General features: G+C 31.9%; 1 protein-coding gene across 1 annotated transcript in view; it reads left to right on the forward strand.

Moving 5' to 3' along the window:
- LOC145307015 (sodium channel protein para-like) overlaps positions 1-21,435 on the forward strand; it is a 63,409-nt gene that overhangs the window by 15,929 nt on the left and 26,045 nt on the right. Inside the window, exons 2-7 of the mRNA XM_080149353.1 lie at positions 742-820; positions 1,442-1,507; positions 4,551-4,638; positions 7,221-7,317; positions 8,540-8,669; positions 13,428-13,481. Of these exons, the coding sequence (XP_080005479.1) occupies positions 1,443-1,507; positions 4,551-4,638; positions 7,221-7,317; positions 8,540-8,669; positions 13,428-13,481 (434 nt within the window). The 5' untranslated portion in view covers positions 742-820; position 1,442. The remainder of the gene's footprint in view (positions 1-741; positions 821-1,441; positions 1,508-4,550; positions 4,639-7,220; positions 7,318-8,539; positions 8,670-13,427; positions 13,482-21,435) is intronic.

Consider the following 21,435-nt stretch of genomic DNA (forward strand, 5'->3'; position numbering starts at 1 on the left):
TTACTATAAATACTGAACCGATTGATTTGGAGATGGTTTTAGGCTATTTAATTCCTATATCTAAGTTTGGTTTTAGACTATTTTCTACTCTAACGTTGAATATTTAACTTCTAGATGCTAGAAGCGCAGCCGGTAGTAGTTAAAGCAATAGTTAAATATAAAGTAAATGTCTGTCTGTCTGAAGCTTAATATCTCAGTAACCACTGAACCGATTGATCTCTACTATTCAGGGAATACACCTGCTGGTTCTGTGAAGGTTTTAAGCTATTTTCTTGGGGTGGGACACCCAAAACCCTCCCCAAATAAAAGAAAAAATTCTTCCCCCCCCCCCAAATTTTGATGTTGTTACTTTTTCTTTTAGATCTAAAATACAAAAAAATGGGTTGTCAAAATCAACCCCCCCCCTCTTCCCTAGTGCCCCAAGAGGCCTCAAGCAGTGTTATATTATATCAATATTATTGAGGGAGGGAGAGGACATTAGGCTGTTTATTACACTAGTCCCCAATGTTTTATAATAACGTTTTCTTATTCGTTTGCTTAAAAACCTTGGGGACTTTTATTGACTTTTGATTGGTTGGGTCAATTAGTTTAGTGTCCAAACGTTTCAACCACTCATTGTAATCTACAGAAGGGGGTAATGTTGTGTATCAATTGGGGGTGTACATCAATTTAGGCCATTGTCTTATCCCTTTAGTTCCTGAATATTATTACAAATTCTAATATAATATTTCTTGTTTTCAGGGCAGCTCCTGTTAAAGAAAATTGAACCAAACAGAAACTTTTTTTTATAATCGACATATCGTCCCACATTAGCCATAAGGTAATTTTTTTTATCATCATTGGGGATGTTTGACTGTCTGTTTGTTTTTCTGTTTGTCTGTCTGTTTGTTTGTCTGTCTGTTTGTCTGTCTGTCTGTTTGTTTGTATGTTTGTTTGACTGTCTGTTTGTTTGTCTGTCTGTTTGTCTGTCTGTCTGTTTGTTTGTATGTTTCTTTGTCTGTTTGTCTGTATGTTTGACTGTCAGTTTGTCTGTCTATTTGTCTGTCTGTTTGTCTATCTGTTTGTCTGTCTGATTGTTTTTCTGTCTGGTTTTCTATTTGTCTGTGTGTTTGTTTGTCTCTTTGTTTTTCTGTCTGCCTGTTTGTTTGTCTGTCTGTTTTTCTATTTTTTCCTGAGTTTTATACATATATTTGTTCATCGATCGTATTATAGACAGCTTTCCGCGGACATATTGCGGATAGTATGACTGAGAACCGGTTCTAACCCAGCGGATATTTCCCGAACTGTTCCTTGTACCTAGGATGTCAGACAATCAGTCAGATTGCGGATATCCGCTGGTCAGTACAAATCCGCTTACAATCCGCTGGATTAGAACCGGTTATCAGTCATACTATCTGTATATATCCGCACGGAAAGCTGTCTATAATACTTCTTGTTCTAGGATGTCAGACAATCAGTCAGATAGCGAAAGCGAAGTAAGCCTACCTACCTTCCGTCCCTTTACAAGGTAATCATAGATAGATAGATAGATAGATAGATAGATAGATAGATAGATAGATAGATATATAGATAGATAGATAGATAGATAGATAGATAGATAGATAGATAGATAGATAGATATATAGATAGATAGATAGATAGATAGATAGATAGATAGATAGATAGATAGATAGATAGATAGATAGATAGATAGATATATAGATAGATAGATAGATAGATAGATAGATAGATAGATAGATAGATAGATAGATATATATATAGATAGATAGATAGATAGATAGATAGATAGATAGATAGATAGATAGATAGATAGATAGATAGATATATAGATAGATAGATAGATAGATAGATAGATAGATAGATAGATAGATAGATAGATAGATAGATAGATAGATAGATAGATAGATAGATAGATAGATAGATAGATAGATAGATAGATAGATAGATAGATAGATAGATAGATAGATAGATATATAGATAGATAGATAGATAGATAGATAGATAGATAGATAGATAGATAGATAGATAGATAGATAGATAGATAGATAGATAGATAGATAGATAGATAGATAGATAGATAGATAGATAGATAGATAGATAGATAGATAGATAGACAGACAGACAGACAGACAGACAGACAGACAGACAGACAGACAGACAGATGGATGGATGGATGGATAGATAGATAGATAGATTGATAGAACTGCTATATTTGGATATTTTTTTATTTTAAATTATTATTACAAAAATCTTCCAAAATATTTTAAAAATCCTTCAAATTTAAATTTATTTTAAACTTTAGTTTTACATTGACATCTGAGATGCACGAAACAATTTGTAATGTCTAAATAAATTCATATTTTGTTTGTGAGTAAACCTCTTACATATTTATAGATAGATAGATAGTTAGATAGGTAGATAAGTGGATAGATAGTAGATAAACAGACAGACAGATAGACAGTCAGACGGACAGACAGACAGACAGACAGACAAACAAACACACTGACAAACAGACATTCAGTCAGACAGATAGATAGTTCAAACGCTTTTAAGAAGTTAAAATGCTATTAATTACTGCTATACATTGTTATTTGGACAATGGGCTGTTTATTACACTAGTCCCCAAAGTTTTTTATATTAATGTTTCAACTATTCGTTGGATAACAACTTTGTTTTTTTTTATTAATTTTGGTTGGTTTGTTTTATAAGTTGAGTGTTCAAACGTTTCAACAATTAATTGTAATGAACAGAGGGGTAAATTTTGTGTATCATAATTGGGGATGTATATCTATTATCGGCCAATGTCTTATCCCTTTAGATCCCTGGTTTATAGAGAGTTTAGTGATTAATTAAAAATCAAACGCTTTGGAGAAGTCAAACTGCTATTAATTACAATTATAAATTCTAACTTTTACTCAAGGATTGATGTAACTCCCCAATGATGATACACAAAAGTATCTCTTCTGTAGATCAAAATTAGTGGTTGAAACGTTTGAACACTCAACTTAATAACCAACCAATCAAAATTCACTAAAGTCTCCAAAGTTGTTAAGCCAACGAATAAGAATACGTTATTATAAAACTTTGGGGACTAGAGTAATAACAAGGATGACAACATCCATAAGTAGCGAAGCATAAACAATTAAATAAGAATTTAGATATTAGTTGACAAAAGCATGCATATTAGGAAAAAATCACGAAACCTTTTCAACATTTGTTAATTTCGTAATATTTATTTATATTTCAGTACTATGACTAACAGACTGACGGTCAAAGTAAATTACATACTGGATGCTCAAAACAACGGGAAATTTAATTTTGATATTTATAACTACAAAAATTTAAAAAAAAGGACCATAAACACCAAAGATATGAAGAAAAATGTGAAAAATATAAAAATAGCCAAAAACCTGCAAAACGGCAGTCTGACCGCCATTGATGTGTTCTTGAAACGAAAGGAAATTTAATCTTGATATCTTTAACTGAAAAACTTTGGAAATTGGGCCATAAACACCAAAGGTATGGAGAAAAATGTGAAAAATAAAAAATAGCCTAAAACCTGCTTAAAGGCAGTCTGACCGTCATAGTTGTTTTCTTGAAACGACAGGAAATTTAATTTTGATTCTATAACTGAAAAAATTTTGGAAATCTGACCATAAACACTAAAGATATGGAGAAAAATGTGAAAAATACAAAAATAGCCTAAAACCTGCTAAAAAGCGGTCCTATCGACATTGATGTTTTATAGTTAATTGTGCTCCTTGATAATGGGAATGTTGTCAAAAGATTTTAGCCTTTTATCTTCTATAGGAGCCGAGAAAATCACGTTTCCCCCAAACTAAGACGGACATACGGACAGACGGACATACGGACATACGGACAGACGGACAGACGGACATTTCAAATTATAGAGTAGCTTCGCTACTAAAAAGCCCAATGTTCCTCCCTCCTAGGTTGTATTTGACCTATTATGCTTTTTTGGGTAACAGTTTAAAACTTTGGGTACCAGTATAAAACTTTGGGTACATTTTAAAACTTTGGGTACCATTTTAAAACTTTGGGTACCAGTATAAAACTTTGGGTACCAGTATAAAACTTTGGGTACCATTTTAAAACTTTGGGTACCAGTATAAAACTTTGGGTACCAGTATAAAACTTTGGGTACCATTTTAAAACTTTGGGTACTAGTATAGAACTTTTGGTACCAGTTTAAAACTTTGGGTACCAGTATAAAATTTTGGGTACCAGTATAAAACTTTGGGTACCAGTATAAATTTTGGGTACCAGTATAAAACTTTGGGTACCAGTATAGAACTTTGGGTACCAGTATTAAATTTTGGGTACCAGTATAAAACTTTGGGAACCAGTATAAAACTTTGGGTACCATTATAAAATTTTGGGTACCACTATAAAACTTTGGGTACCAGTATAAAACTTTTGGTACCAGTATAGAACTTTTGGTACCAGTATAAAACTTTGGATACCAGTATAAAACTTTAATTACCAGTATAAAACTTTGGGTACCAGTATAAAACTGTTTTTTTTTTCAGGGAAGAGTTAGCTATTATAGAGAACCGCATATTAGAACGAGAACTCAATGCGAAACGGAAGGCGGAAAAGCGGGCGAAAAACATCGCGGTAAGATTTTTTTGATCACGTTAAAATATACCGGTATAGATAATATAAAAAAAGAAAAAGCGTTATAGTATAATAAAAAATGACTTTTTATAAGACTAATGACCAATGATAGGCCAGTATACATTGTAATTTACCAATGGTAAATTGTAGTACTGGCCTATCATTGGTCATTTGTATTGTATGACGTCAATTGTAATAGGACACTATACGCTGTTTCAAAAAAATATACCCGGGATCGATTTTATCCCAAAATATTTTTTGATTGTAGCTGTGTTTAATGCCTTGGAAAAATGTGGATTCATCGAAAGAAAAAGGGATGGGGAATATAACCCCCTAGCAAAGAGATGGGTTATATATAAAAAAAAAGAAACAGCGTACAGTGTCCAATAAACAATGACGCCATATTATACTAATGACCAATTATAGGCCAGTATGGATTGTAATTGTCCAATGGTAGATTGTATACTGGCCTATTATTGGTCATTTGTATTGCATGACGTCAATTGTAATTGGACACTATATGCTGTTTAAAAAAATATACGATTTATGAAGACTGCCAGCTGCCAAACGGCTAAATGTTATGCCAAAATATTTTAAAATGGTAGCTGTGTTTAGTGCCCTAGCACAGTTCTGGAATCTCGACGACAAAGATTTTTTTATCCAATCTTGACAAGTGAGGTATTTTTGGAAAGAGGAATATATATAGAAAACGCCTATGAAAGTTAGAAAATCCACAGAAATCATATTTGCAAGTTATTTGCAAAAATCTGCAATACTAATTTGCAAAATTAATTTCATGCCTTAAATGACTTATTTAGAAAAAATCTTTTTATGAAATGTGTTTATTTATAAGTTTAGAACATTCTTAGGGCAAAAAAATTCTTTAGTGTTACTTTTTTCACCTTATATATGAAAAAAGCAGTTTCTCACATTTTATGATAAAAAAAAGGTATAGGAACAAAAAATATGATTTTTCTTGATGTAAACACAAAAATTGGTATAAAATCTATCATCCTAAATGTAAAAATCAGATATAGAATCCTTTTTAGAGCTAATATAGTGCAAAAAGTAACCAAGAAATTTTTGCAAAGTATGAAAATCTGAAGAAAATAGTTCTTTTTGATTTTGATATACATATCAGATAAATGTATATAAAATTAGTGATTAAATCTATAAAACATGTTATAAGTTTTTTCAACATTGTCATTGATTAAATTGCACTTTTAGGTTTAAGAATTACCGAATTAGTGCATAAAAACTCTTTTTATGATGTAATTAAACAAAATAAATGCCAAAAAACCAACTACAAAATGGTCTACTGCATTATAAAAAAACGCCTAATTGTTGATTTGAATTTATTTTGTTTAATAACTTAAAAAAAGAGTTTTTATGTGCTACTTTGGTAATAAGTAAACCTAAAAGTGCATTTTAATCAATGATAGGGTTGAAAAAGTTATAACTTGTTTTATAGTTTTTGATCACTAATTTTATATACATTTATCTGATATGTATATCAAAATCAAAAAGAACTATTTTCTTCAGATTTTCATACTTTGCAAAAATGTCTTGGTTACTTTTTGCACTATTTTTGCTCTAAAAAGGATTCTATGTATGATTTTTACATTTAGGATGATAGATTTTATGCCAATTATTGTGTTTACATCAAGAAAAATCATATTTTTTGTTCCTATACCTTTTTTTATCATAAAATGTGAGAAACTGCTTTTTTCATATATAAGGTGAAAAAAGTAACACTAAAGAAATTTTTTTTGCCTTAAGTATGTTCTAAACTTATAGATAAACACATTTCATAAAAAGATTTCTTTTTAAATAAGTCATTTAAGGTATGAAATTAATTTTGCAAATTAACATTGCAGATTTTTGCAAATAACTTGCAAATATGATTTCTGCGGATTTTCTAATTTTCATAGGCGTTTTCTATATATATTCCTCTTTCCAAAAATACCTCACTTGTCAAGATTGGATAAAAAAATCTTTGTCGTCGAGATTCCATAACTGTGCTAGGAAAATGGGGATAGATGTCACAGCTTTTGGCCTACCTATTCTATTGAGGGAAAGAAAAAGGGAAGGGGAAAAGAAATGGGGTATAGGGTATTTACTGACGTCAATAGAATAGGTAGGCCAAAAGCAGTGACATCTATCCCCATTTTGCTTGGGCACTATTAAGAGCTACGAATAAATCCAAAAAATATACGATTTTAAAAGGCTGCCAGCAGCAAAACAGCTGAACGTACATATTATGCCGCGACATCGTTATGTTCAACAGAAGGATTAATTTTGTAATAGGGGTACACTACATAATTAATTTTTCATATTCCTATCCCCTATAATTTCTGGGTATAAATTTTTAGCTGGTAAAAGTTATTTTAAACAAGGATGAAAACATCCATAAAAGCGAAGCTCTGAAACGGTATGACAAACGGACATACACTTGTATAGTGTCAGAACCATTACAATACAATTTTGGATACTAATCAAGTTTTATATATATTATATTATATATTTCTGGAATTCTGCAGTGTATAAATGTTTAAACCACTAATAATTATTCCCAATTTTAGGAATTCGGTGACTCTGCGCGCGCCAGAAAAATGTACGCGGCGGAGAGCGATGACGACGAAGAAGAAGAGCTGGAGCCCAACCCCAAATTGTCGGCAGGTACCCAAAGTTTTTATTTCGTTTGGAGACCCTGTTTATATAAATCTATAATCGTTACCAGAAAGTCCGTATGTTCATTTAAAACATGCTTGTTTTTTTACTTTTTTTAACAACATTATTTTTATGATATAATTAATAAACAAGACATGTTAGAATTATCCTGGCAATTTCAACATTTGCATGATGATTCCTATGACAGTCAGGTACAATTTAGACTCTATAATTGTCGAGTCAGTAAATTCATTTAAATCATGATTTGTGTGTTTCTCGGCCGCTATTGAAGATAGACAGCTGTAATTTTTAGTCAAAATTCCTAATATTTATATGGATCTGCTTTTTATATTTTTGTCCGTCTGTCTGTCAGTCATGCTTGAAAAGACAAAAACCTTTTCCGGAATTTGAAATCAGCCGGATATCCGGCCCAAACCTTCTAAGAATCTAATTATTGTCTTACAGGTAACGACCTGCCGAGACGTTATGGTGAGTTTCCTACTACTCACATAATTTGCCGGATATCCGGCATTTGAAATCAGCCGGATATCCGGCCCAAACCTTCTAAAAATCTAATTATTGTCTTACAGGTAACGACCTACCGATACGGTATGGTGAGTTTCCTACTACTCACATAATTTGCCGGATATCCGGCCCAAACCTTCTAAAAATCTAATTATTGTCTTTTAGGTAACGACCTACCGATACGGTATGGTGAGTTTCCTACTACTCACATAATTTGCCGGATATCCGGCATTTGAATTCAGCTGGATATCCGGCTTAAACCTTCTGAAAATCTAATTATTTTCTTATAGGTAACGACCTGCCGAGGCGGTACGGCGAGTTTCCGCTGGAATTTGCGAGCACTCCTATTTGTGATATCGACCCATATTACTCACATAATTTGCCGGATACCCGGCATTTGAAATCAGCCGGATATCCGGCCCAAACCTTCTAAAAATCTAGTTATTTTCTTATAGGTAACGACCTACCGATACGGTATGGTGAGTTTCCTACTACTCACATAATTTGCCGGATATCCGGCAATTGAAATCAGCCGGATATCCGGCCAAAACCTTCTAAAAATCAAATTATTGTCTTACAGGTAACGACCTACCGAGACGGTACGGCGAGTTTCCTACTTATTCACATAATTTGCCGGATATCCGGCATTTGAAATCAGCCGGATATCCGGCCCAAACCATCTAAAAATCTAATTATTGTCTTACAGGTAACGACCTGCCGAGACGTTACGGCGAGTTTCCGCTGGAATTTGCGAGCACTCCTATTTGTGATATCGACCCCTACTACTCACATAAGAGGACCTTCATTGTTATCAGCAAGGGCAATACCATCTACAGGTAAATTAATAGCTCCCTTTATTATACTAGTGGTTTCACTCCTGGCCTCTAGGGGCGTCGCATATTTTTAGCCCTAACCCTCTTGTTCTGAGTGTTTTAATCTGCATAGTTTTTAAAAGCGAAGCTTTTCTATAATTAGGGTCGGTCCGTCCGTACGTCAGTAACGGATAGCATTTTTCGTTAATTTAGGTATGTTAGTATTGTCCTATTGACTTTGCCTAACGATTCCTTTAGGAGTTCGGTACGATTTAGAAAGTGTAGCAACTCTACAATCATTATCAAAATGTCCGTACGTCCATTTTAAACATGTTGATTTTTTACTTTTTTAATAACAAATTTTTATGTGATCTAATCATCCGATCGATTCCTGGGACAACTAAGTACAATATCATAAGCGAAGCAACTCTATAATCAAGTCCTAGAAATGTAAGAATGTCCATAAACATTATCCTGTATCAAGCAGTTTTTCAACAAATTTACCTACAATTTTGCTTTGACTCTTATACATTTATATTCTGATTATTCAGTTCTGACACTATACAAGTTTTAATGTCCGTTTGTCCTACCATCTCCAACATCACAGAAACTGTTAATTTTTAACAATTACAAAAAGTTCCCAAAATTGATTGATATTTTTTCTCGTCTCTATATGTAGTGTGGGTTTTTATAGGGAAACAATAATTTTATTGTAAAGGTTTTGATACTTATAGTTTAGAACCAGCCAATTAAAATTCCAATATAGGTACCCAAAGTTATTGTGCAAACAAATAGAAGAACATGTTTATAAAACTTTGGGTACCTGTATAATTTACAGTCCATTGTCCCCTCCCTCCTTTAATGATTGTAATGTTTTGAATTTTATAGTTTGGAACCAACCAATCAAAATTCCATATAGGTACCCAAAATTATTAAGCCAACGAATAAGAGAACATTTTTATAAAACTTTGGGCACCTGTATAATTTACAGTCTCTTGTCCACTCACTCCTTTAATGTGTTTGTAATGTTTTGAATTTTCTAGTTTTAAATCAACTAATCAAAATTCTATATAGGTACCCAAAGTTATTGTGCTAACGAATAAAAGAACATGTTTATAAAACTTTGGGTACTAGTATAATTTACAGTCCAATATCCCCTCCCTCCTTTAATGATTGTAATGTTTTGAATTTTCTAATTTTAAATCAACCAATCAAAATTCTATATAGGTACCCAAAGTTATTGTGCTAACAAATACAAAAAAAACATGTTAATAAAACTTTGGGTACCAGTATAATTTACAGTCGTTTTTCCCCTCCCTCCTTTAATAGTTGTAATGTATTGAATGTTCTAGTTTGAAACCAACCAATCAAAATTCAATATAGGTACCCAAAGTTATTATGCTAACGAAAAGAAGAACATATTTATAAAACTTTGGGTACCTGTATAATTTACAGTCCAATGTCCCCTCCCTCCTTTAATAGTTGTAATGTTTTGAATTTTCTAATTTTAAATCAACCAATAAAAATTCCATATAGGTACCCAAAGTTATTATGTAAACAAATAGAAAAACATATTTATAAAACTTTGGGTACCTGTATGATTTACAGAACAGGGATCTTAAGGGATAAGACAATGGCTGATTAATTGATGTACATCTCCAATTATAATACACAAAATTACCCCTTCTTTAGATTACTATTAGTGGTTAAAACGTTTGAACACTCAACTTAATGAACTAACCAATAAAAATTCAACAAGGTCCCCAAAGTTGTTTAGCCAACGAACAATAAAATGTTATTATAAAACTTTTGGGACTAGTGTAATTTACAGCCCAATGCCACCTCTCTCACTGACTAAGAGAGATTCCCAAAACACAAAAATCCTCTTTAATTCTACAAAATTATGGCAGGCCTTCATAAAATTTTGCATTGTGTTTTCAGTGTTTAAAATTTGTATTGAAACCAACCAAAATTACATCATTTAGGTTTAAGGCTGAGTTTTAAAAATATATTTTTTTAATTTATAGATTTTTGAATCGGGAATCTAAAGGGATAAGACAATGGCCGATAAATTGATGTACTTCCCCAATGATGATATACAAGATTGCCCATTATGTACATTAAAATTAGTTGTTGAAAATTTACTAAAGTGCCCAATGTTGTTAAGGCAACGAATAAGAAAGCGTTATTTATGAACTTTGGGGACTAGTGTAATAAACAGCCCATTGTCCCCACTCTCTCTCTGTTTTTGAGTATACATTTATTTTTGAAACATTGAAGGAATATTCCCCAAAATTGCCTTGCTGAACACAGTACCCCCCCCCCTTCTTTTTTTAATAAAAATAAAAGGCGAGGATGTTTTTTTGGTTTGTTTGTTGATTACTTTAGGTCATAGGAATAGGCCGCGTAGGGGAATAGAAATATAAGAATAGAAGCATATTCTGAACCCTTTTTCCGTCAAATCTAAGAAGGAACATTTCTAGCAGACAAAAGAATTGTTTACTTTCGACTCAAGCTGATGTGGATGAGGCAAAATTATTTTTGTGAAAAATCATCCAAAAGCACATTAAAAATCTACAAACATTTTTAAAAATCATATGGTAATAACCCTTTTAAGATTTTATTTAAATTTTGAAAATTTTTTATTCGATTTTGGAGGATTTTTCACAAAAATAATTTTGCCTCACCAGCAAGTAGCCAGCCTAACTTTTTTTAAAGGATCCACCTCTGTTTGAAGCTTTCAAATTTAAGACGAAATTTTTGGGCAGTTAATTCTAATTCTGCAAAGCTTTCTACTAAGAAAATATACTGTTTACAGCTGACTTTTATCTATGTATGAAATGAAAAAAAACATGCGTTCATAACAAAATGTGTACATAAATTCAACCAATGAAATTAAATGTATGTACTAATGCGATTCTCCTATTGGCTTAATCAGACATTACCTCTCTTTTTTAGTACCTTTATTTGTAGGGGAAAAAAAGGAGGAAAGGGAACATTGAACTGTAAATTATATTGGTACCCAAAGTTATTTAAAACGCTTCCTCAAAAATTGGCTTGAAAACTATGGGTACTTTTATGAAATATTTAATGATTGTTTTAAACTTATTTTTTCTAAATTTTTTAGTATTAATTTACCGATGGGGTAATTTTGTTTTTCATTATTAGGAATTTGAAAGACACATTTGTATAAATATTTACAAATTATATATTAATTTCAGACTAAAAAATCTATAAAAAGATTATAGCAGTTATTTAAAACTTTAGAAGGCCAAACAAACAATAAATTATGATAAACAAAATTACCTCTTTTATAAATAAAACTATTGGTGGAGTAAAGTTGTTCAGAGAGGGAGAGGAATTAGGATATTTATTACACTAGTCCCCAAAGTTTCATAATAACGTTTTCTTATTCATTGGCTTAACAACCTTGGGGACCTTTATTGCTTTTTTTAAAAGTTGTGTGTCCAAACGTTTCAACCACTAATTGTAATCTACAAAAAGGATTATTTTATATATCAACATTGGTATGTACATCAATTTATCGGCCATTGTCTAATTCCTTTAGATCTCTGCAACTTGTTTTTTATAATTTTTGGGCAAGAAAAAAAATAAGAAATTTTTGTTTAAAAACTTGAAAAAAAATCAATATTATTTGTTTGCAGTTTGGTTGGTTATACTTGGTGATGGTACCTTATATACACAGGGAGGGAGGGGACATTGGGATGTAAATTAGAATGGTACCCAAACTTATTTGGAATGGTACCCAAATTAATTAATTTGCAGCTTGGTGATGGTACCTACACACAGGGAGGGAGGGGACATTGGGCTGTTTATTAGAATGGTACCCAAACTTATATAATTAAATGGTACCCAAACTTATTTGGAATGGTACCCAAACTTATATTATATATCTATCTATCTATCTGTATATCTATCTATCTATCTATCTATCTATCTATCTATCTATCTATCTATCTATCTATCTATCTATCTATCTATCTATCTATCTATCTATATATCTATCTATCTATCTATCTATCTATCTATCTATCTATCTATCTATCTATCTATCTATCTATCTATCTATCTATCTATCTATCTATCTATCTATCTATCTATCTATCTATCTATCTATCTATCTATCTATCTATCTATCTATCTATCTATCTATATATCTATCTATATATCTATCTATCTATCTATCTATCTATCTATCTATCTATCTATCTATCTATCTATCTATCTATCTATCTATCTATCTATCTATCTATCTATCTATCTATCTATCTATCTATCTATCTATCTATCTATCTATCTATCTATCTATCTATCTATCTATCTATCTATCTATCTATCTATCTATCTATCTATCTATCTATCTATCTATCTATCTATCTATCTATCTATCTATCTATCTATCTATCTATCTATCTATCTATCTATCTATCTATCTATCTATCTATCTATCTATCTATCTATCTATCTATCTATCTATCTATCTATCTATCTATCTATCTATCTATCTATCTATCTATCTATCTATCTATCTATCTATCTATCTATCTATCTATCTATCTATCTATCTATCTATCTATCTATCTATCTATCTATCTATCTATCTATCTATCTATCTATCTATCTATCTATCTATCTATCTATCTATCTATCTATCTATCTATCTATCTATCTATCTATCTATCTATCTATCTATCTATCTATCTATCTATCTATCTATCTATCTATCTATCTATCTATCTATCTAACTATCTATCTATCTAGGTTTTCTGCGGAGAAGGCTATGTGGTTGCTATCCCCATTCCATCCTGTACGAAGGTATGTACATTTTTTCTTTCTGTTGGGTAATTTCGGGTACTTTGGGTACATTTGGGTAATTTGGGCAATATATTTCCTGTACGAAGGTATGTCAAATTTTTCTCGTATTCATTCGAAACTGATTAATTTTCTACGAATGTAAAAATGTATTAAAATAATTTTTTTTTTATCCATGCCTGCATTTAATCTTATAATTGTACATGTTATATCAGCGGAAAGCTGTTTATAATACGATGCGAGAAATAACTATTTTGTTATTGGCTGGTTACAAAGTTTTAAATGTCTGGGTGTTTGTCTCTATGTGCAAAAAATCTTCTAAAACATTTTTAAAATCCTTCAAATTTAAATTTATTTTAAACTATTCCTTCATTTTAATCAGTCAGCTGCGACTAAGCTACAAATTAAAACCAGTTTTGATGCTTTGAATATATTATTTTGAAAAGAAGGATTGCCATATTTGGGTCAGGTTTCGACATTCAGTTGATTTTTTTTTGAAATTGTGAAAGGTGGATTCTTAAAAAAAGATTAAGCTCGCTACTCACTAGTAAACCAAGATTATTTTTTGTTAAAAATCCTCCAAAATCAAATTAAAGATTAAACAAAACTTATGTTAATAACCCTTTTATGATTTTATTTAATTTTTGTAGATTTTTTATGCAATTTTGGAGTAGCGCGCTAATTTTTTTTAAAGAATCCACCTCCGATTTCAAGTCCTATGTAAAAAAAAGACCACGTAATGCAGACAAAGCTGCTGTCCATTTTATCAAAAATAATGTTTAACAAAATGACTCCTAAAAAAATACTGTTGTTTTAAAAATACAAGACAGCGTAAAGTGGCACCAAAAAATGACCAATGAGAGGCCAGTATACACTGTAATTGACCAATGGTAAATTTTATACTGGCCTCTCATTGGTTATTTTATCGTATGACGTCATTTTTAAGGTCCCACTTTACGCTGTCTCTAAAAATACTGGTACCGCAAGTTTTAACCAAACCATTAATATTTAGAATTCCCAAGGTTTTTGAGCCAAAATGTTCCTTAAACTTTGGGTACAAGTAATATCCCCTCTCTTAAATTGTGATATGTTGATAATAAATCAGCAATGACAGCTTTCCGCGGATAATGAAATGAAAAATTTTAAGATTAAAATCAGTGTTGTTAAGCTGTTTATAGTGCCTGTAAAAAATGACGTCATACAATACATATGACCAATGATGGGCTGATATACATACTAAATTAACAATTTTTTTAATACTGATTTCTGTTACAACAAGGTATAATGTTACAAGCAAAGCACCTCTATAAACAATTTTTTAAAAGTAAGTACATATTTAAACAGTATTTTAGCAGTTTTGCAGCAAATTTACTTACAATTTTGTTAAGACTTATGCATTTATATTCTGCTTATAAATAATAATAGGGAGGGGACATTGGACTATAAATTTCACTGGTACCCAAAGTATTTTAAGAATTTCACTGGTACCCAAAGTTTTGTTTAGAATTACACTGGTACCCAAAGTTCATGTTTATGATTACACTGGTACCCAAAGTTTTGTTTAGAATTACACTGGTACCCAAAGTTCATGTTTATGATTACACTGGTACCCAAAGTTCATGTTTATGATTACACTGGTACCCAAAGTTCTTGTTTATAATTACACTGGTACCCAAAGTTCTTGTTTAGAATTACACTGGTACCCAAAGTTCTTGTTTATAATTACACTGGTACCCAAAGTTCTTGTTTATAATTACACTGGTATCTAAAGTTCTTGTTTATAATTACACTGGTACCCAAAGTTCTTGTTTATAATTACACTGGTACCCAAAGTTCTTGTTTATAATTACACTGGTACCCAAAGTTTTGTTTATAATTACCTGGTACCCAAAGTTTTTATGGATGTTGTCATCCTTGAATATCATTGCTTAATTGTGTTTATAATACAGTGTGTTTTTTTTTATGAGCACTTTTTTGAAAGCAATTTTACCCCACTTATAGTTATCAGAATTTAATGATTAATGGCTTATTTTCTTCGTTTTTTAAGGGAAATTATGAAACAACAAAAAAAATTACAGTTTTTGTTGAAAAAGTACTGTAAAGTTGAAAATTAAAAACTTAGGTGTCAACATCTAAAAATGGTTTTAGCGCATTTTTCTTATGCTCAAATAATCAACCTTTTGCAAGAATGGCTGCTAAACACTTCAAAGTTGAGATATAGAGCTAAAAATGTATACAGATACTATTAGGGACATGTACTAGAACATATCAAAGTTTGAAGGTCATATCTCAACCAGGGAGGGAGTACTGGCCCCCCAAAGTCGACTACAGAAAATCCATTTTTTAAAGAAAAATGCGCTAAAACCATTTTTATATGTTGACACCTAAGTTTTTAATTTTCAACTTTACAGTACTTTTTCAACAAAAACTGTAATTATTTTTGTTGTTTCATAATTTCCCTTAAAAAACGAAGAAAATAAGCCATTAATCATTAAATTCTGATAACTATAAGTGGGGTAAAATTGCTTTCAAAAATGTGCTCATAAAAAAAAACACACTGTATATAGAAGCAGGAATTTAAGGGATAAGACAATGGATGATAATCTGATGTACATCACCAATAATAATTAACAGAATTACCCTTTTTTTGTAGATTATAACCAATCAAAATTTTATAAAAGTTCCCAAAGTTTATAGAGAACGCTTTTATATATCCAACAGATCTATAGTATAGATGTATATACAGACAACTACCTCAATTCTTTTTTCAAAGACCTTTTTCGTCTGTTTCTAAAATATTTTCTGCTACTTGGCTGAGTTAATATAAGCGACACCATTGGTTGATTTTCAATGACCCAATAGAAAGGTTGCACAAGACGGTTGCGATGGGGAGATACAGTTATTTAACCCTTTCTCCCTCTAGTGTTTTACTCTAATATATATCAAATGTTCCCCTCCCTCCCTCCCTGTCGGGGCATAAAAGGGAAAATAAATAAAAGAATGGTTGGTACTTTACCCCCATAACATCTAGTGAAACATATATCCCCCACCCCCCGATATTTTAAATCTACTTTTGGGTACACTGTGTACTTTCGGGTATTTTAGGTATTTTTGGTTACTTTTGGTACTTTTGGGAACTTTGGGTACTTTTGGTACTTAGGTACTTTTGGTACTTAGGTACTTTTGGTACTTTTAGGTACTTTGATGAAGCTTGTTGATTTTTAAAATTGACATACTGAAGTACTGGTAATAATTATGTATAGAGTTGTTACATTTTCTGAATTATACCTAAATGTTATATGAATCATCATGCAAAGTTTTAAATAGATAGGACAATACTAACATGTAAAACAACATGTTTAAACTGGACATACTGACTTACTGGTAATAATTAAAGAGTTACTACGCTTTCTAAATTATACCTAAATGTTATATGAATCATCATGCAAAGTTTTAAATGGATAGGACAATTCTAACATACCTTAATTAACAATAAGAGTTAATGACGCGATGTACGTACCTTAATTATAGAAAAGCTTTGCCTTAAACAACATTTTTCAAATGGACGTACGGACATTCTGGTTTAGATTATAAAGTTGCTCCGCTTTCTAAATTATACCTAAATGTTATATGAATCATCATGTCTAGTTTTAGATAGATAAGACAATTCTAACATGCCTAAATTAACGATAAAAGCTACGCAAAAACTGACGGACCAATCCTAAAAATTGAAAAACTTTGTCGTAGAGAGGGGAGGTAGTTTTGATACACTAGGTCTAGGGGGGTAAATAACCTTTAAAGAACAGAATGGGATGAAACAGGGAGGGAGGGGATATTGGGCTGTTTATTACACTAGTCCCCAAAGTTTTATAATTTCATTTTCTTATTTGATTGCTTGACAACTTTGGGTAAAAATTTGTATTCGTTGGTTCATTTAGTTGAGTGTCCAAAAATTTCATCCTCTTATTCTAATCTACAGAAGGGATAACTTTATGTATCATCATTGGGGATGTATATCAATTTATCTGCCATTGTCTTATCCCTTTAGATCCCTGGTTATCTGAAGACAATTATGTTATTGTTTTCACAATAATATTACCATAATAACCAGCTTATATGCCAAAAAAATATAAAACATAAAGGGACACAAAAATTAGCCAAAAATAATGATACCCCTAGATTTTATACCGGTACCCAAAGTTTTATTCTGGTACCTAAAGTTTTATACTGGTACCCAAAGTTTTATTCTGGTACTCAAAGTTTTATACTGGTACCCAAAGTTTTATACTGGTATCCAAAGTTTTATACTGGTACCCAAAGTTTTATACTGGTACCCAAAGTTTTATTCTGGTACCTAAAGTTTTATACTGGTACCCAAAGTTTTATTCTGGTACTCAAAGTTTTATACTGGTACCCAAAGTTTTATACTGGTATCCAAAGTTTTATACTGGTACCCAAAGTTTTATACTGGTACTCAAAGTTTTATACTGGTACCCAAAGTTTTATTGATATATTCATTATTACAAAAATTACCCCTTCATTTTGAAAATATTATAAAGTTAAAACCAGTTTTGTTATACCACAGGAGCCTCAGGCCTGGGTTAACAAAACTGGTATCATTTTATGGGTTTTATATTAGTATTTGTCAAAAAATTGTCTGTAATACGATGCTATACATGATTTTTCAGCGGATATTAATGCGATTCGAAGCCATAGAGAAAATAGATTATTTTGATAGTTTTCCCCCTTTTTCCATGATATAATTAGAGATTATTCATTTATAGAGAGAGATAGAGAGAGAGAGAGAGAGAGAGAGAGAGAGAGAGAGAGAGAGAGAGAGAGAGAGAGAGAGAGAGAGAGAGAGAGAGAGAGAGAGAGAGAGAGAGAGAGAGAGAGAGAGAGAGAGAGAGAGAGAGAGAGATATAAAGAAAAATTAAGACTTCTCTGTATATAAATAAATATAGAGAGAAATATAGATAGTGAGAGAAAGGGAGATAGATAGATAAAGAGACAGATTCAGAGACTTACAAACGGACGAACAGACAGACAGACAAATCTATAATACAAAGTAGTACGATGTCTGTCTGTCCGTCTGTCTGTCCCTTAAGATCTCGGTAACCACTGAACCAATTGGATTCTACTCTTCGGTGAATATACCTACTGGTCCTGTGATGGTTTTAAGCTATTTTCTTGGGGGGTGGGACACCCCCAACCCCCCCAAAAAATGGAAAATACCCCCCAAAAAAAAAAAAATTTGTTTTTTACTTTTTCTTTTTAAATCTAAAATACGAAAAATTAGGTTGATCAAACCTCTTGGGGCAAAGCTCCTATTATATAACAGCTTCGCTATAGAACATTTTAAAGGAATCTTCACTAAAAAATCAGCCTTCTATCTTCAATATCATTTTGTCTCATAGCGTTGTGGACAGAAAGACGGACAGACAGACAGACAAATTCTTATAATAAAGTAACAGGATGTCTATTTGTTTGTCTGTGTGTCTGTTTGTCTGTATCGAAGGCTGTCGCTATCCGCTGAACCAATCGGGTTCTCCTTAACAGGGTAGCTTCTCATAGGTCCAGGGAAGGTTTATAACTATTTTGGGGGAGGGTACCACCACCCTCCAAAGAGAAATCGCCCTTAGAAAAAAATTACCCCTCCCCTCGAAAAAAATTTCTTTTAAAAGTTTTTGAGTTTCAACTTCCTTCTCCTCAAGTGCCCCTAGAGGCCTCTAGGGGCGTGGCCGCTAGTTGTATTATAAAGCAGCTTTGCTATGAAACGGAGTATTTTCTAAAATTAAGAAATTATCTTTCATCAGTTCTTAAAAATATTTTTGCTTTTTTTTCTTTGTATTAAAACCAGACAGAGAGGGGACTGTTTATTACACTAGTCCCAAAAGTTTTATAATAACATTTTCTTATTCGTTGGCTTAACAACTTTGGAGACTTTTGAATTTTGATTGGTTATTTCGTTTATTTGAGTTTTCAAACTTTTAAATTAATTTTAATGTACAGAAAAGATAATTTTGTGATTATTGGAGATATATATCAATTTATTGGCTATTGTCTTATCCCTTTAGATATTTGTCTTAAAACAAAAAAGTATTAATTTTGTGTTTTCATCTGCCGTGGTATAATAAGATAAGATAAACGGGAAAGAAAACCTCCTAAAAAGTTTATTATTTTACATTATAGGTGAATGAATCAAATTTTCTTTCTTTCAATGTCAGAAAATAGCCTAAAACCACCTTGAAATTTCTAAAAAGCTTCCTTAAAAATATAATCAATTCGGACAAGCGAAGGATTTTACTAACCGGTGAACCGATATTGTTCTCCTTTACAGTGAAGCTTCTCATAGATCAAGGGAAGGTTTTAAACTATTTTGGGAGAGGGTTTCTCCACCCTCCCATTAAAAATGATTAATTGCCACTAGAGGCTTCTAGGGGCGTAGCCTATAGTAAATATAAAGAAAACTATGAAAAAAAGGGAAAAAATGGTTAAAAACCTGACTTTTTGGCCATAATTCACGATCTTTAATACCTTCATACCGACCTACTACTTTCCACCTTGGAGGGAGGAGACATTGGGCTGTTTTTTAGTACCCAAAGTTTTTTATTGGTTTGATAAAAGTACCCAAAGTTTTTAAATTGATTTGATAAAAAGTTCCTAAGGTTTTTATATTAGTTTGATAAAAGTGCCCAAAGTACCTTCATACCGACCTACTACTTCACGCCAGGTAGGGAGGGGATATTGGGCTGTTTATTACACTAGTCCCCCAAAGTTTGATAAAAACGTTATATTATTCTTTGGCTTAATAACATTAGGGACTTTTGATTGGTTTGTTTATATAGTTGAGTGTCCAAAAGTTTCAACCACTAATTGTAATCTACAGAAGTGGTAATTTTGTTTGTAATTATAGGGGATGTATAGATTAATTTATCGGCCATTGTCTTATCCCTTTAGATCCCTGACTTTCCGCTGGGTTATAGAGATATAGGACAATGGCCGATATTTTTATATTTCATTTAAAAAATCGAAGCTTCACAAAGTTTGTCAAAAAATCAGCCAAGTGACGTCATAGGGGGTTTCTTTCCCACTTTTACTCTCATCCCCCATTTTTAAGACGTCACATGGGTGATTTTTTAAGACACTTTGTAAGGCTTCAAAAAATCTCCTATTATTGAGTTAAAGCAATCGTATTATAAAAGCTACTGATGGATAAAAAGACATTTATATTATTAGCGGCTCCGCACCTATTTCAAAAGGGTAAGAAGGAGCCTAAAAAATAGCCTAAAATAAGAAAAGCTGGAATAAAATAGAGTAATGGATATATTATTACTTGGATGTTGCACCAGATTTTCATGTACTCTGGTAAAGTAATACTCGCAGCTGGCTAAAATAACAATAACCCATTTTACCCCCTCCCCTCAAACTGGTTGAACGAATTGACCATTAAATGACAATAAAAACAGCAACCTAAAATGACGACAAATTTCCCCCTGTCATAATATCCACGTATATTGTACATCCATTAGTTTTATACTGGTACCCAAAGTTTTATACTGGTACCCAAAGTTTTATAATGGTACCCAAAGTTTTATACTGGTACCCAAAGTTTTATACTGGTACCAAAAGTTTTATAATGGTACTCAAAGTTTTATACTGGTACCCAAAGTTATATACTGGTACCCAAAGTTTTATACTGGTACCCAAAGTTATATACTGGTACCCAAAGTTTTATACTGGTACCAAAAGTTTTATAATGGTACTCAAAGTTTTATACTGGTACCCAAATTTTTATACTGGTACCCAAAGTTTTATAATGGTACCCAAAGTTTTATACTGGTACCCAAAGTTTTATACTGGTACCCAAAGTTTTATAATGGTATCCACGTATATTGTACATCCATTAAACTAGAGTACGTACCAAATGTAGCGCCGTGTTATTTCAAATAATTTT

Source organism: Acartia tonsa, chromosome 15 (assembly GCF_053477335.1).
Source record: "Acartia tonsa isolate MP-2025a chromosome 15, ASM5347733v1, whole genome shotgun sequence".
In the NCBI taxonomy this organism is placed as follows: Eukaryota; Metazoa; Arthropoda; class Copepoda; order Calanoida; family Acartiidae; genus Acartia; species Acartia tonsa.